General features: G+C 38.0%; 2 protein-coding genes across 4 annotated transcripts in view; one reads left to right on the top strand and one right to left on the bottom strand.

The window, feature by feature from the left end:
• The window catches only part of LOC103888547 (zinc finger protein 253), an 84,742-nt gene that overhangs the window by 35,518 nt on the left and 31,175 nt on the right, over nt 1-18,049 (bottom strand). For 2 of the 3 annotated variants that reach the window (XM_054540052.2, XM_024237272.3), the window contains one exon: nt 1,574-17,560. In XM_054540052.2, the coding sequence (XP_054396027.2) occupies nt 16,224-17,560 (1,337 nt within the window). In that variant the 3' untranslated portion in view covers nt 1,574-16,223. Of the gene's footprint in view, nt 1-1,573; nt 17,588-18,049 lie in introns of those variants that run through there. The other variant, XM_054540054.2, reaches the window with a different exon arrangement.
• The window catches only part of LOC103893083 (zinc finger protein 506), a 157,562-nt gene continuing 143,774 nt past the window's right edge, over nt 4,262-18,049 (top strand). The window contains exon 1 of the mRNA XM_054540067.2: nt 4,262-4,341. The gene's annotated coding sequence lies outside the window, so the exon portion shown is untranslated. The remainder of the gene's footprint in view (nt 4,342-18,049) is intronic.

Raw genomic sequence — 18,049 nt, 5'->3', positions numbered from 1 at the left:
ATTAAACACCTAGTGCCAGCTCCCAAGGTGTTTCGAGGATTAAATCACATAACGTGTTAGGCCCAGCACAGTGCTCTCTACCATACTCTTGAGCACATAGTACCTGCCTAATAAATAGTGCATTAGTACATGTGTACATGTTGTTCCTTTTTTTTTGGAGATGGAGTCTCACTCTGTCACCCCAGGCTGTAGTGCAGTGGTGCAATCTCAGCTCACTGCAACCTCTGCCTCCTGAGTTCAAGCAATTCTGCCTCAGCCTCCCGAGTGGCTGGATTACAGGCACGCACCACCATGCCCAGCTAATTTTTGTATTTTTAGTAGAGATGGGGTTTCACCATGTTGGCCAGGATGCACTCGATCTCTTGACTTTGTGATCCACCCACCTTGGCCTCCCAAAGTGCTGAAATTACAGGTGTGAGCCACAGGGCCCGACCCATGTTGTTCTTTAAATACAGAATTATTGAGACATTGCTGCTTTCTGTTTTCTCTGTAAACTTTAAAAAGCCAGCAAAGAATACAAAACTTTAGGATGGACACGCATTGTCCTTATTTGTACCAGAAATATTAGGTTGTGACAAGAGTGCTGAGTGTAAGGAACCCTGTGCTGTGCCTGCTTCTCTAACTAATGCTAACAATGAGCCCAGGGGGAGCAATATCAGCATTGACAGGGGACTTGTTTAAAACACCCATTCATGGACCCTTTTCAATCCTCCAGAATCACATTACATAAAGTGGGGCCAAAATTACCAAGTGATTTATAAGCTCGTTAAAGCTTGAGAGGCAATGATTAGCTCAGTGGTTATCAGCCCAGGCTTCTCATTAGGATCATATGGGCAATTTGCAGAAATGTCTTGTGCCCTCCCCACAGCTTCTGTTTCTTGTCCTGGGTGGAAGCATCCATGTTGTTTTAATGAAGGGCCTCATGTGACTCTAAGGTGAGGTGAGAATCAGGTATGAGAGCTTCAAAATACATTCATGAGAGTTAAGTTCCACCTTTGCACTAAAGGGTGGACACAGGGCCTGTTCTGTTTGGGTTTGGTAGGGACAGGTCAGTGTGGTGCATATTTCCATTACTGTAGCAGAAACTGCTGGTGTCTGTGGCAGGGGAGGGGACCTCAGGACAGGAAAGGAGAAACTTATATTTTTAACTTCATGGAGCAGCTCATTGTTCCTGAATCTCTTCTATTTTAAAGGACAGAAATGAATGAAATTCTGTCTTTTTCTGCCATTTGATGTCACGCTAGCAGGTAAACATGTGGTACTGACACCTTTAAAGGCATATTCTCCATATGCAGGTGTAATTTGTCTGGAGAATCTCATTTGAGAAGGAATTCCATAGAAGCAGGAGAAAGAAAAAAATGGCTTTTCTTCAGGTAAACATGTGTCAGATGAAGAGCTGTGTCCACTCTGCCTCCTGGACTGCCATGTGTTTAGTACTCACAAACCTTTACTTCTCTACATGTGTTTTCTTCCTAATGAGTTTGGTTTAACTACTTCTTAAAATTCTTATGATAGTCAAGGGTCTCTGAAAAATATTTCTTTCCTATATCCCAGAGCCTTCTCTACATTCTCTACATCATAACTTCTTACATGCCATGCAGAATTATCAGCAATAATTTATGATCTGCAATATTAAAAATGCTCCCTTTGTGGCTGTTGAACATGGAAAGATGTGGATACTCAAGATTTCTATTGGGGAAAACTGTGGTCCTTAGTAAAGATGGAGAACATGTAATGTTGAGGTTCCAACAGTGTGTTCCATTAGCTCTATGCAGAACAGGATTAAGAAAATGCTTATTTAGGCCTGGCGCGGTGGCTCACACCTATATTCCCAGCACTTTGAAAGGCTGAGGCGGGTGGATCACAAGGTCAGGAGTTCAAGACCAGCCTTGCCAAGATGATGAAACTCCGCCTCTACTAAAAATACAAAAATTATCTGAGTGTGGTGGTGGGCGTGTGTAATCCCAGCTACTTGGGAGGCTGAGGCAGAGAATTTCTTGAACCCGGGAGGCGGAGGTTGCAGTGAGCGGACATTGCGCCACTGTACTCCAGCCTGGGTGACAGAGTGAGACTCCATCTCAAAAAAAATAAATAAATGCTTATTAAAATGAGATGGCATTTATTACCCAGAAAATTCTGAAATAAATAATTAGGAGATACCTGTTTTCTAGGGTGCTAAATGAAGCCTACTTAAAATCACAGAACATAGGAGTCATGTGTGGTTTGAAGTTTGCATAAAACTGATGTTTCTTTATGGTTAAATTCAGACTGTAATTTACTTTTTACTTTTTTGGGGAGGAATATTTCAACAGTGATGCTGTGTTCTTCTGTGTGCATTAGCACATCATAAAAATTTGTCCTAGTGCAGTTAATGGTTAATGATTCACTTGGTGAAATAGCTCTCTGATGGATTTTTTTCACTATAGAGTTAATTATTTTTCTCTTCATATTAAGTATCTTTATGCAGCTGATGTGCATAAAGCATCACATTTAATCTAGTGGCTGTCCTTTTTTCTTATTTTTTTCTACATATTTCTCTTTGGAAAATGAAGGCTCCTATCTTTGTTTACAGGCTAGAAAAACTGGGAAAAACACAAGCTCTTCCACTTACTGCATGTTTGACAAAATATCCTTCTTGGGTCAAAATATTGGCATTACTGGTAAGCTTGTTAGAAATTTAAAAAATTGGCCTGGCCCGGTGGCTCATGCCTGTAATCCCAGCACTTTGGGAGGCCAAGGCGGGCAGATCATCCGCGGTCAGGAGTTCGAGACCAGCCTGGCCAAAATAGAGAAAACCCCAACCTACTGAAAATACAAAATTATCCAGGAGTGGTGGTGCATCCCTATAATCCCAGCTACTTAGAAGGCTGAGGCAGGAGAATCACTTGAACCCGGGAGGCGGAGGTTGCAGTGAGCTGAGATCACATCACTGCACTTCAGCCTGGGCAACTAGATTGAAACTCCGTCTCAAAACAAAGCAAAACAAAACTTGAGATGTGCCTTCTAACTCAACATGTCTTTTCCATCTGAAAAATGTTCACAACTCATTCTGTATGATGAAAATATAGCACTCAAAAATGCATGTTCGTGTTTATGGCCTTAATTTTATACTTTATTATATGGAAAAAGAGATGAACTGATGTTGTGGATCTATTTTCTCAGAGTTAGAGAATACAGTAGAGAATATTTCTGTGCTGAAAATTATTTTATTGGATAATTTTAGTCAGTCCTATAAGTCAGAACCAGTTCTCCTTACTCTCTCATTTCAACTTAAGTCAAATTAAAAATTCTGCCTATGGCCACTTGGTGAAAATGTGTGTGTGTGTGTCTTTTAGGGACCACTGCAATTTAGAGATGTGGCCATAGAATTCTCTCTGGAGGAGTGGCATTGCCTATACACCGCACAGCAGAATTTTTAAATGGATGTGATGTTAAAGAACTACAGAAACCTGGTCTTCTTTGGTGAGGATAACTTGAATACATAATTCATTCTCTTTTTTTGTAGAATGTTTTTAGTAATTTATTCTTTGCATAAAAGAGTTTCAGGGCCGGGTGTGGTGGCTCACGCCTGTAATTCCAACACTTTGAGAAGCAAAGGCAAGTGGATCATGAGATCAGGAGTTCAAGACCAACCTGGCCAAGATGGTGAAACCGTGTCTCTACTAAAAACAAAAAAACTAACCAAGTGTGGTGGCGGGCGCCTGTAATCCCAGCTACTCAAAAAGCTGAGGCAAAGAATTGCTTGAACCCAGGAGGTGGAGGTTGCAATGAGTCAAGATCGTGCCACTGCACTCCAGCCTGGGCAACAAAGAAAACTCCATCTCAAAAAAAAAAAAAAGAGTTTCAGATCCTCTTTTTTAGAAAATTTTCAGAATTTGGTAATTTAGAAAATAGTTTTTTCAAGAGGTTTTATCTTAATCTAAACTTTCCACAGTCCTGAGATGAGCTGTATTCTTCACTCTAAATTAGTGGTAATTCCAGAAATTTAGTGACATAAAATATTGTTGCCTCCACCTGAAAATCTAATTGCCACCACCAATTTTTGATTCAGTAGTACCAGGTAGCAGAATTAAGAAACCTACAAATTGAAAGTATTTTCTAAATATTTAGAAATTTCTGTTATAACTTAGTATTTTGGTATTAATTTACTAGAATATTTTATCACATCCTCTCTGCTGAGCACAGCACTAGCTTGTAATTGGAGAATATGAGCAAGATTCTTGTTATTTATTTTTAATAAAACAGGTATTGTTGTCTCTAAGCCAGACCTGATCACCTGTCTGGAGCAGGGAAAAAAACCTTTCACTGTGAAGAGACATGAGATGATTGCCAAACCCCCAGGTAGGTGCGAGTGAAAATGAATACAACAGACAACACAGACAAGAGGTCCCAAGGTCAAAGAGAAAGCCAGTCCTTAAAATGTGATTTGGGAAGCTGTGCTCCAAAGGAAATAGTTCCTGGGCAGTTTTTCTTTTTTCTTTTCTTAAATTTTGCTCTCACACAGGGCATCTTCTGTCTTATGCTTTTTTTTTTTTTTTTTTTTTTGAGACCAAGTATCGCTCTGTTGCCCAGGCTAGAGTGCAGTGGCGCAGTCTCTGCTCACTGCAACCTCCACCTCCCGGGTTCAAGCAATTCTCCTGCCTCAGCCTCCCGAGTAGCTGGGAGTACAGGAGACCACCTCACGCCCTGCTAATTTTTGTAGTTTTAGTAGAGATGGGGTTTCACCATATTGGCCAGGCTGGTCTCCAACTCCAGACCATGTGATCCGCCCGCCTCGGCCTCCCAAAGTTCTGGGACTACAGGCCTGAGCCACCGCGCCTGACTATGCTTTTTCTTTTTTTAAGGAAGAGTTTTACTCTTGTTGCCCAGGCGGGAGTGCAATGGTAGGATCTCAGATCACCGCAACCTCCCTTTCCTGGGTTCAAGTGATTCTCCTGCCTCAGCCTTCGGAGTAGCTGGGATTACAGGCCTGCGCCCCCATGCCCGGCTAATTTTGTATTTTTATTACAGAAGGGGTTTCTCCGTGTTGGTCAGGCTGGCCTCGGACTCCTGACCTCAGGCAATCCGCCCGCCTTCGCCTCCTAAAGTGCTGGGATTACAGGCATGCGCCACTGCGCCCACCCCTGTCTTATACTTTTAAATTCTCTTAAGGATTCTACTTTTCTTTAGGTGAGCTTCCTTCAAATTTACACTGAAAGCCAAAGTCCTCTTAATGGCATGTAAAAGACTGCACTGGCTTATTATTCATTGTTTTTGGGACACGCAAATATCTGCATGATTTCGAGAAACTAAAACTATTTTTTAAGTTCTCTTTTTGCATCGGGACTGAAATGTATGACAGTAGTAGATCCCGTTGCATTTTTTTGTACATTTTTCTGCACAGTCCATTCTGTTTTTATTACTATATAGTCTTGAAATACAGTTTGAAATTGTAAATATGATATCCTGCTTTGTTCTTTTACCTCAAGTTTGCTTTGGCTATTCAAAGTTTATTTTAGTTTCATGTAAATTTTAGAATCATATTTTCCATTACTGTGAAAAAAATACCACTGCAATTTTGATAGGAAGTTTAATGAATCTATAGATCACTTTGGATAACATAGCACTTTAACAATACTTATTCTTTCAATTAATACACATAAAATAATTTAAAATTTATTGTGCTCTTCTCTAATTTTTTCGGTTTTTTATTTTAAGGATTTTTTTACCTCCTTAATTTTTTCTCACAAATTTATTATTTAATGCCATAGTAAATAAGATTTTTTTTCCTCTATTTTTTTTTCTTTTGAGATGATGTCTTGCACTGTTGCTCACTTCAACCTCCACCTCCTGGGTTCAAGCAATTCTCTTGCCTCAGCCTCCTGACTAGCTGAGATTGCAGGTGCCTGCCACCACACCCAGCTAATTTTTATATTTTTAGTAGAGACAGGGTTTCAGCATGTTGGCCAGGCTGGTCTCAAACTCCTGACCTCACATGATCCACCCGCCTCGGCCTCCCAAAGTGCTGGAATTGCAGGCATGAGTCACCCTGCCCAGCCTCTTCTTCTATTTTACCAGATAGTTTAAGTGTATGAAACCATACACATACTTTTATGTTAATTTTATATTTGGCTAATTTACTGAGTATATTTATTAGTTTAGACAGGTTTTAATATACTGTTTATGCTTTTTCAAATATAAAGTTGTATGGGCCGGGTGCAGTGGCTCACACCTTTAATCCCAGCAGTTTGGGAGGCTGAGGTGGGTGGATCACCTGAGGTCGGGAGTTCAAGGCCAGCCTGACCAACATGGAGAAACCCCCATCTCTACTAAAAATACAAAAATTAGCTGGGTATGGTGGCGCATGCCTGTAATCCCAGCTACTCGAGAGGCTGAGGCCAGACAATTGCTTAATCCCGGTAGGCAGAGGTTGTGGTGAGTTGAGATCGTGCCATTTCACTCCAGCCTGGGCTACAAGAGCAAAACTCCATCTCAAAAAAAAATAAAAAAATAAATATATATATATGTGTGTGTGTGTGTGTAATATTGTATGATCTACAAACAACTTTTACTAATTTTTCTTGAATTTAAATGCATTTTTTTATTTGACTAATTCTTCTGCCACATACTTCCAGTGCTACATTAAAATAGAGCCATTGACAATGGGCAAAATCTAGTTTTGTCTTGGTGTCTGAATTTGATGAACACCCCTTCAAGTTTTCATAAATTGATTTCAGAAGGTAAAGTTGTTCTTTCGTTGGGCCCTTAGGGTGAGGAGATGCCCTCTAAATTTGTAGTGAAGAGGGGTTGTAGCTTGGTCACAAGGCTGCTGGGCCTGCACTAGGGTTCACCTTTAGTTGGCTTGTTACAGGGGCTTGGGTAGTTTTAATTCCCATTTTATTTTTGGACAGACTGAATATCCTTCAGGACTTTGCTCTGCAGGGCAGACACTAGGGCAGGTTTTTGCAGTCAGGTCTGCATACGGTGGACCTTGTATCAGGATGTGGGTAAGTATGGCTTTCACTGAGTACCAGAGACGATTTCCTCAGGTAACTGTGTGGATTTCTATGTAGGCAGAACTGGCCATAAACTGTGGCTCAGGTAACTGAAGCTGAGTCATTGAACTGCTTTGGGGACCACAGTAAAGGCCAAGATCTGCAGGACCTGTAGTTTCCCACCTGAATGAGGGCCTGCCTTCTGAATAGAACTCTTCTCAACCTTAAGCTTTAACAGTGTTTCAGAACTCCCTCCCTGGATGTCAAATCTCTCTTACAGACACTTATTTTGGAGATGTCATCTTGCTACATAACCCAGGCTGGTCTCGAAATCCTGGCCTGAAGCAGTTCTCCAACCTTAATGTACCATGTAGCTGTCATTACAGGTGTGAGCCATAATGCCTGGTTCTCGAATACAGGCTTTTTTTTTTTCTCTCTCTGAGATGGAGTCTCGCTCTGCCACCCAGGCTGGAGTGCAGTGGGGCCATCTCAGCTCACTGCAACCTCCACCTTCTGGGTTTAAGCAATTCTCCTGCCTCAGCCTTCTGCATAGCTAGGATTACAGGCGTGCATCACCACAACCGGCTAATTTTTTTGTATTTTATTAGAAATGGGTCTTCACCATGTTGGCTGGGCTGGTCTCAAATTCCTGACCTTGTGATCTTCTAGCCTTGACCCTCCAAATTTCTAGGGGGCATCAGCCACCCCGGCTGGCCAATATAGGCATTTTTGTCAGAAATAGCTGACTTTTTTTTTGCTGTAATGGGATATGAAAATAGGGCACTTTTAATCTTTTCATCTTACTGATGTCATTCTCCCTATATATTTTTACTTTCTATTTTCTATTTCAAATTTGTAATTTTAGATTCAGATATTTAGGACAATATCCTAGAATTTGTATGATATGCCTGCAGTAAATTACATAATTAGGAGACACTCCACACTTACCAAAATAGTTACTTATATATTTAAGTTTGCTGCAAGCAAAAAGGAATTATAGGATTTTCATCTACTTTCTTAGCCTATATCTAAATACCATAGTTTATTTCCTAATATTTGTTTCGTATATCAGAGGGTCTAACCCTATTCTGCCAAATATATATATATGTGTGTGTGTGTATATATATATATATATACACACATATATGTATGTATTTTCCATATTTAACAATGTAAGGCTATTCTTTGCTTCTGAAGTTGGATTACAGCAGTTCCATTTTGTGTAAGAATAGCATATATTTAAAACATAAAAAGTAACTCTAGTTTCTTTTAAATGCTTATTTATTAAAAGTTTCTCATTAGAATATTATTTATAATTATACTGCATATTCTCTGAAATCTTACTGCCACACAGTTCATGCCAATGATTCAAAATATCTGCATTTGATGAGTATACAGTAACAGTTAAATATTGCAGTTACCTAACAAATTTTTTTTTTTTTGAGATGAAGTCACACTCTGTCACCCAGGCTGGAAGTGCAGTGGTGCGATCTTGCTCACTGCAACCTCCACCTCCTGGGTTCAAGCGATTCTCGTGCCTCAGCCTCCTGTGTAGCTGAGATTACAGGCATGTGCCACCATGCCCAGCTAATTTTGTGTTTAGTATAGTCAGCATTTCTCCATGTTGGTTGGGCTGGTCTAGAACGCCCGACCTCAGATGATCCACCCGCCTCAGACTCCCAGAGTGCTGAGATTACAGGCGTGAGCCCATGTGCCCAATTTGTGTGTCCTTCTGGGTATCTTTTTGATGAAAATTTTGTTCCTCCATTTTTAAATCAAGTTATTTTTTATTGTTTAGTTTTAAGAGTTGTTTATATATTTTGAATATTCACTTTTTTCACATGTAATTTGCAAATGTTTTCACCCATTTTCTAAGGGACGTCGTCACTCTTCAATTTTGTTTGGATGTGCAGAAATTTTAAAGTCTAGTGTAGTTAAACTTTTATTTGTTGCTCATGCATTTAATGTGGTATCTAGGGAAATGGTGCCAAGACCAATGCCATGTCTTTTTCTCGTTTTTTCTACAAGATTTGTTAGTTTATATCTAAGTATTTATTTATTAAGAGAAGTCTCACTCTTGTCCCCCAGGTTTGTGTGCAATGGCTTTATCTCAGCTCACTGCAACCTCTGCCTCCCGGGTTCAAACGATTCTCCTGCCTCTGCCTCCCAAGTACCTAGGGTTAAGGCACCTGCCACCATACCTGGCTAATTTTTTTTGTATTTTTTAGTAGAGACGGGGTTTCACCATGTTGGCCAGGCTGGTCTCAAACTCGTGACCTCAGATGATCTGCCCACCTTGGCCTCCCAAAGTGCTAGGATTACAGGTGTGAGCCACCACGCCCGGTCATAAGTATTTTATTTAAAATATATTTTTGGCCAGGCACAAAGGCTGAGGCACTAAAATGGCTTGAACCTGCGAGATGGAGGTTGCAGTGAGCCGAGATCGCGCCACTAAACTCCAGCTTGGGCCACAGAATGAGACTCGTCTCAAAACAAAACAAAAGAGAAGGAAGGAAGTGGATTACTCACAATAGCTAAGGTATGGAACCAACCTAAGTGTCCATCAATAGGCGGAGAAAGAAAATGTGGTATATGTACACAATGAAATGCTATTCGGCCCTTAGAAATAAGAAAGTCTTGTTATTTGCTACAACATTCATGAACCTAAAAAATATTATGCTAAGTAAAATAAGCCAGCACAGAAAAACACACACACAAAAATCCTACTTATTTTTTGGAGACGGATTTTAGCTCTTATTGCCCAGGCGATGGTGCAGTAACACCATCTCGGCTCACTGAAACCTCCGCCTCCTGGGTTCATGCGATTCTTCTGCCTCAGCCGCCTCAGTACCTGAAATTACAGGCTCCTACCACCATGTCCAACTAATTTTCATATTTTTAGTAGAAACGGGGTTTCACCATGTTGGCCAGGCTGATCTCGAACTCCTGACCTCAAGTGATCCACTCACCTCGACCTCCCAAATTGGTGGGATTACAGGCATGAGCCACCAGGCCCAGCACACATAATCCTATTTCCATATAAAGTGTAAAAAAAAAAAAAATTTAAACTTGTCCAGCGCAGTGGCTCACACCTATAATCCCATAACTTTGGGAGGCCGAGGCAGGCAAATCACGAAATGAGAAGTTCAAGACCAGCCTGACCAACCTGGTCAAACTCTGTCTCTACTAAAAGTACAGAAATTAGCTGGGGGTGGTAGTGCTTGCCTGTAATCCCAGCTACTCAACAGACTGAGGCAGGAGAATTGCTTGAACCCGGGATTTGGAGGTTGCAGTGAGCCAAGATTGTGCCACTCCCCTCCAGCCTGGGCAACAGAGCGAGACTCCATCTAAAAAAAAAAAAAATTCAACTCATAGAGGTAGACAGTACAATAAAAAAATAAAATAAAATAAACACACATCCACTATGGGGATTTTTGTCTGGTTAACAGAGCTTCATGATCTTTCAGAGATTATATTTTCTTTCATCTTCTGCATCCTTCTGTTCTTCAGCCAATGGATGAAAAAAGATATAGAGAAGATACATTTACTTTTTATCCACTTCACTTCTACTCACTGTTAGTCAACATGGGTACAGCTGAGAATAACAGTTTTCTGGCAGGAGAGCCAATTCTAAGCAATAAATAAGACACTGAAAAAAAAAGTATAAATCTTTCATAGAAAGCTAATGGATTTTAAGAAAAACAAGCATATGCATCAATAATGCTTCTGGTAAAATTAAGATTCATTTTGTTGATTTCTATTGAGCTCCCATAGTATTTTATCAAAAGCTAGCAAATATACAGCAGAAAAGGAATATTATTCTAAATAAGAATATTGTGGTTATTTTGTCAATATAAGTAAAAATATGACCTCACACTAATAGTCTCACCTATAGTTGTACAACATCAAGTGCTATTTTTTACTTAAAATTTTGTTTCATATAAGTATTCAATTTATATCACACTCCTTTGCCATTTCAATGCCTTCTCCACTTTATATCAGTGGAAAACAGGACAGCAGGTCCCAGGAAAGCACGTGGTGTTTGTTATTGCTGCTTTAACAATGATCATGAAGAGCACTTGTCTGGGTGCGACTCACACGTCAAACACTGCTAATTGGCTTAAAGTACTGGTTTTCTAAATTTACCAGTAATATAAAATTCTTAGCAAAGAAGACTTTATCTTATTCAAATATGTTTTATGGGATTTCACTGACATTTAAGTGTCTGAATTATCTGGAATATTGAAATTTTCCATTAACCCAAAAGCTTTTCTGAGGCAGAGTAAGATTTATAACATTTTATTATCATATAGAAGAAGTGTATTAACCATGTTTTCAGTAATCACTCTGAACATAGCATTCTCAGTTCCCAGTATGCACCCTGAGTCACTCAGGAGAAACTGGTTTCTCTGTGAAGAGGCAGAAGAAAATACTGAGTGGAGGCACCACACTGCACAGCAATGCTTTCCACATGCACCTATTAGGGTCTCAATTTAATTGGGCTGATATTTGCATGGCTAGATACTTACTGAATTTAGTCATACTATTTTTTAGAAGCTAATGGCATCTGTTACCCATTAATTTTATACATTTGCTTTTTTCAAAAACAAATCTTTTGTTAATTTACTCTAAATTGAGATGACATTTACAATCTTCAATTTTTCAGTATTAAAGCAAATCAGAGAAAAGCAAGGTGTGTATACAGTGTGCATTTTCCTGCCTATCAAAATTTTTCTTTCATTGCCTTGGAAACCCTGGGAAGCCACCTATAAAATATTCCCTTTGAATACTTTAGCCAGGATGTTAGACTTCAAAAGGTGAAAAACAATCATTGAGCAAAGCCAAATCTTATCTGTTTCTTGTTAGTCGTCTGGCCATCTCCAAAAGCATGGCAATTAGGCCAACCCATTGAAAAGTTGTGGTCTTGATTAATTTTATCTCATTTCAAATGTTTTCTCTAATAGTTTTTTCATGTTAATCTAAAAGAAACTATCTACACAACTAATTATGTATTCAAGAAATATTCATATTAAGTTTACAGTTTAATCTATTACAGTATAGTAGAATCCTCTATAATTAGAAGTTAATTATTTATAAATTCATTGTTTTTGAGGTTTTTGAAATGTGAAAACAAAAAGGTATGCCTTTTGAAGTAAGTTCAATTCTAGGACATTACCCACTGGTTTTCATGGCATTTCTGTAATGAATAGTGTAAACCTCGGTCACCAGAATGCTGCAGAGATGTTGATTGAATTAGAATAAGTTCAACCTTGTTGGTAGACTATCAGTATCCCAGAGGCTGATCGTTCACTACAGCTTACTAAATGTTGTTCCTTAATGCCAGTGAGCACTTTTAGCCAGGTTACCCTTTTCCTCCCATTAATGAGGTCCTGTTGTGGTCTCCTGTTTCTCTTAAGCTATCCCAGATGAGAGGTGATTATTTCTTGCATGAATGAGATTCCCTTTTTTTCCGTCTGCCATAGGATCCTCTTATTCTCCCTACTGGAAACAACATGCAAGAGGCAGGAATGATGACAATATACAAGCATGTTTCCTGCCATGCGGCCACCATAAGCAGCTTACAACATGTTCCACCTATAGAAGTCACTTACTTTCAGGCCAGCAGGGGTGTTTTTCTATGATGTGTCTCTTTCTCTTAAAAACACCTCTGATTAAGTTTAGCACAATCAGGATAATCTCCATTTTGATAAACACAAAGTCAACACATGGGTAACCTAACTTCATGAGTGATTTCCCACCACAGTCACATTTTTACACTCGAGAGTATTACACAGCAGGTGTGCAACAGACTGGGAATCCAGGGTATTATCTTAGAATGTTGCCTACCCACCTGAATAAACTTTTAAAAGTCTTTCTGCTGCTTTTCTTATCTACATAATCAAAGATATCACCTGCACATAATAATTACTTTCCAGTTTAATTCATTACAAATATTAACATCTTTTTTTTCTGGCTTCTTTATGTACTGTGTTATGCATTCACACACAGAATAATAAAAATATACCAATTATTCAATTGTGGTTAAATTTTCATTAAAATAAGTGTTAAAAATGATTTTTTGTTTGAAGAAGGCTTTTATTGTTGTAGTCAAGAGTGTTATTTCTGGAGACAAAATTGCCTGTGCTTTAATAGGCAGATTCTGGGGAGAATCTGAGACATAAGCCATAAAACTTTACATTAATAAATTCAAGACAAAGCAGAAAGTGTGGATTTGCTTTCAGCATTTTCAAGGTGTTTAGTTTTTTATTAGTTACCCTATTAAAATAATTCATTTTGTTCCAATAATTGCTCTTTTCTTCTGAAAATATGTACAAACTCATACTCACACAAACACACTTACTCACTGCAAGATTTTCTTACACCTAAAGTTATCTTCAGAGTAATATGTGTATATTTAACTATATGTAAATTAGAAGTGTATATGTTTGCAGGCAGAGAGACCACATGTTCAAAAAAAATTAAATAACAATTGTTTATTAATAATTTTTCAGGACTAAAAATGTAAGAATTTTATTTATATTTCTTTCACTTTTTTTTGAGATGGAGTCTCACTCTATTCCCCAGTCCAGAGTGCAGTGGCATGATCTCAGCTCACTGCAACCTCCACCTAAGGGATTCAAGCGATTCTCCTGCCTCAGCCTCCAGGCTTGCACCACCATGCCTGGTTAATTTCTGAATTTTTAATAGAGACGGGCTTTCAGCATGTTGGCCAGGCTAGTCTTGAACTCCTGACCTCAGGCAATCCACCTGCCTCACTAAATTATACACTAAAAGTATTAATTACACTCTTTGTAACAGAAAAGATAAATGCTAGAGGTGATGGATATCTTATTTACCCTAATGTAATTACTACATATTGTATGCCTGAATCAAAATATGCCATATAAGGAATAAATATATACACATACTATATACCCCAAAATACTAATAATTAATTTCAATAAGAAAAAAAGAATAAAAATTTAACCAGTGGGAAAATATTCTTCAGCTGATTTACAGTTTAAAGCCACTGGCAAAGGGATTACTAGAGATGTTATTCCACTATGAACCAAATAGTATATTGCTACCATCTTTTACCTACACCGTTGAATAAGGTTAAATAGGTTAAAGTTAGTGGCATAATAATGCTTCATTAAATGCACAATAGTCTTAACATGGTAAAAAAAATAAAATTAAGTGCACACACAATCTAACAATTTTTAAGTGTACTGCATTTTATTACATAAAAGTACAATTAGTAAAATAATATACTAATTTATTTTAATACTTTTAACTATAATAATTTCTTTCTCTCACTATAATGTAGAAAAATATTACTCTGAACCCCCATGTTTTTTTATCTTTGTTGCTAATAAAGTAATTCATTATAACTTTTGAAAAAAAAGTTTTAAGATGTTCTGCGTACATGTTAATGTAGGTTAGGCCAGCCAAAAGACAAAGCAAAGTGTCAACATTAAGTTATAGGGTACAGTAATACAAATGAGAACATGAACTCCCACCTTATATATTACTTAGTATAAGTTAACTACAAAGAGGGGCTCCACTTACATTTTCATCATCCATCGTAGATTTTGATGTTCTTACTCTTTTATAGAAAAGGTTCTAAGTAATGCCCAATTAGTAAACAATCTCTAATATATCCGATGCAGCAACAATTGATCACATGCTTTCACATGTGAACACAATAGAAATAACAGCATAAAGTAATATGAAAACCATATTACATACTTATTCACTTTTCAAAATTGTTTTTTTCAAGGAAACAACTATACTTTCAATGTAACTACAATGCTTCAAAAAAATCTACTTTTAAAGTTATATACAAATAATTTATCTAACTGCTGTAGCCGTGGATTAGTTTTTCTACTCAACACTCTGATTTAGTGTTATGTCTGAAGTGTCAGTGCCTTAGTTATTTTGCTGTAAATTATCTGATATTTACATAGAATCAATTTTGAATTAAATTTTTTTATGTTTACTGCATCTGCAAAACTATATTTTAGTATAAACTCTCTGGTGTTTTCTAAGCTGCAGTTTTTGAAAAAAAAAAAGGCTTTCCAAATTCATTTGCAGGACTCTTCTCCAATATAAATTCCAATGTTGAGCAAAGCTTGAGCAACTGCTTCAGGGTTTTCTTCTAATACAAAATGTGTTCAATAAGATCTGTGACACAAGTAAAGGCACTACAACCCACTTTATATTTGTAATGGCTGTCTTCAAAATAAATATTCTTCACTCTAAAGGCTTATATTTTCTGAAAGATTTTTTGACAGTAATTGCCCTTTTCATGCTTTTATTAACTACGAACTTTCTTCTGTTGAGTAAGATGTGATGGGCATTAATGGCTTTTCCATATTCTTTATATTTGTACAATTTTTCTCAAGGATAATAGCTTTCCTGTGAAATACGGTGTAAGCACTGATTAAAAGTTTTACCACATTCTTCACACTTGTAGGAGTTTTGCCAGTATGAATTATCTTACCTACAATCAGTGTCACAACCATATAACGGCTTTGTCACATTTTATACATTTCTAGGGTTTCACATCAGTGTAATTTATTTTTATGTATAGGAAATTTGGAGGTGTTGGTAAAAAGCACTGTCGCATCTTTCAGGTTTGTAGATTTCCTCTCCAGCATGAATTATCACCATGTCTCTTAAGAATTGAGAACCTGTAGCCAGGCATGGTGGCTCACGCCTGTAACCCTAGGACTTTGGGAGGCCAAGGCAGGTGGATCACCTGAGGTCAAGAGTTCGAGACCAGACTGGCCAACATTGTGAAACCCCCTCTCTACTAAAAATACAAAAAATTAGCCAGACGTGGTGGTGGGCAACTGTAATCCCAGCTACTTGGGAGGCTAAGGCAGGAGAATGGCTTGAACCCAGGAGGCAGAGGTTGCAGCGAGCCAAGATCATGCCATTGTACTCCAGCCTGGGTGACAAGACTGAAATTTCATCTCAAAAAAAAAAAAAAAAAAAAAAAGAAAAAAGAAAAAAGGAATTGAGAACTTCTTATAGGCCATGCCACATTCTTCACACTTGTACAGTTTCTGTCCAGTATGAATTACATGTAATAAGGGTTGAGAACTTCCTTTAAAAGCTTTGCCACATTTTTTATATTTGTTATATTTGTATGAGTTTATGTTCCATATAAATTCTCATACTTAGTAAGAGTTGAGGGCTGGTTAAAGGCTTTCCCACATTCATCCGGTTTCTCTCCAGTATGAATTATCTTATGCTTATTAAAAGTGGAGGAACATTTAAAATATCTGCCACATTCTTCACTATGTAGGGTTTCTGTGCAATATGAATTCTCTTATGTTTATGAAGGTATGAGGACCAGTTAAAAGCTTTGCCACATTCTTCACATTTGTAAGGTTTCTCTCCAGTATGAATTCTCTTATGTTCAGTTAGAGTTAAGGATGCAGTAAAGGCTTTGCCACACACTTCACATTTGTAGGGTTTCTCTCCAGTATGAATTCTCCTGTGTTTAGAGAGTAGTGAGGGCCAGGTAAAGGTTTTGCCACATTCATCACATTTGTAGAATTTCTCTCCAGTATGAATTTTTTTGTGTGAAAAAAGGATTGTGGAATGGTTAAAAGCTTTGCCACATTCTTTACATCTGTAGGGTTTCTCTCCAGTATGAAGTATCTTATGTGTAGTAAGGTGTGAGGATAGGTGAAAAGCTTTGCCACATTCTTTACATTTGTAGGGCTTCTCTCCAGTATGAATTCTCTTATGTGTAGTAAGGTTAGAAGTGCACTTAAAGTCTTTGCCACATTCTTCACATTTGTAGGGCTTCTCTCCAGTATGAATTCTCTTATGTGCAGTAAGGGTAGAAGTGTACTTAAAGTCTTTGCCACATTCTTCACATTTGTAGGGTTTCCCTCCAGTATGAATTTTCTTATGTGTAGTAACGTGTGAGGGGTGCTTAAAGGCTTTCCCGCATTCTTCACATTTGTAGGGTTTCTCTCCAGTATGAACTATCTTATGTACAGTAAGGTGTGAGGACCTTTTGAAGGCTTTGCCACATTCTTCGCATCTGTAGGGTTTCTCTACAGTATGAATTTTCTTGTGTGTAGTAAGGTTTGAGGACTGTTTAAACGCTTTGCCACATTCTTCACATCTGTAGGGTTTCTCTCCAGTGTGAATTTTCTTATGTGTAGCAAGGTTTGAGGGCTGCTTAAAGGCTTTGCCACATTCTTCACATTTGTAGGGTTTCTCTCCAGTATGAATTTTCTTATGTGTAGTAAGGTTTGAGGACCAGTTAAAAGCTTTGCCACATACTATACATTTGAAAGATTTTTTTCCAGTATGTCGTATCTTACATCTGTTTGAATTTGAAAATTTCTGAAAGACTGTCCTATATTTACCACATTGAAATATTTTTCTCTGGGTAGTTGTCAGACTGTGGTTAAGAACATTATAACCTCTTTTGAGCAGCTTATGCTCATCCACACTTTTACAGCCTTTTTTTAACTGTACGTTGTCATATCCGCATTTTTCATATCTTCTAAGTATCACTTTTTGGAAAGAATCTTTTATGCTCTGCTCTGGCCAAAGGTCTTGGGCAAAATGAGAACACATAACAGAAAGAAACAGTAAAATCACATTACTTCAATTGCTAGACTCAGATAAATAAATATACTTTACAAATCTAACCTATAAAATTATACAAACTACATAAGCAAGATGACATAGCAAAATACCACCAGCTCTAATTTCTTCCTGGACACATAAATGTAACAAAAACATACTGACCAAAATACATGTGTAAAAAAATTTATAAATGAGTTAAGTGTGTGAAGGTCCCCACATAAGCAGAATGAAACAGCCACATAGACGAAAAAGAAAGCTCTGTTATACCCAACACAGCTCTTCCTGCTGTCCAGTGTAATACTGTGCTTTTATTTATTTATTTTTTATTTATTTTTTTTTTTGAGACGGAGTCTTGCTCTGTTGCCCAGGCTGGAGTGCAGTGGCGCAATCTTGGCTCACTGCAAGCTCTGCCTCCCGGGTTCATGCCATTCTCCTGCCTCAGCCTCAGCCTCCCA

The sequence above is a fragment of the Pongo abelii genome, chromosome 20 (assembly GCF_028885655.2).
Source record: "Pongo abelii isolate AG06213 chromosome 20, NHGRI_mPonAbe1-v2.0_pri, whole genome shotgun sequence".
Lineage (NCBI taxonomy): Eukaryota > Metazoa > Chordata > Mammalia > Primates > Hominidae > Pongo > Pongo abelii.
The sequence above is the reverse complement of the archived record's forward strand: the minus strand, read 5'-3'. Positions and strand labels throughout refer to the sequence as shown.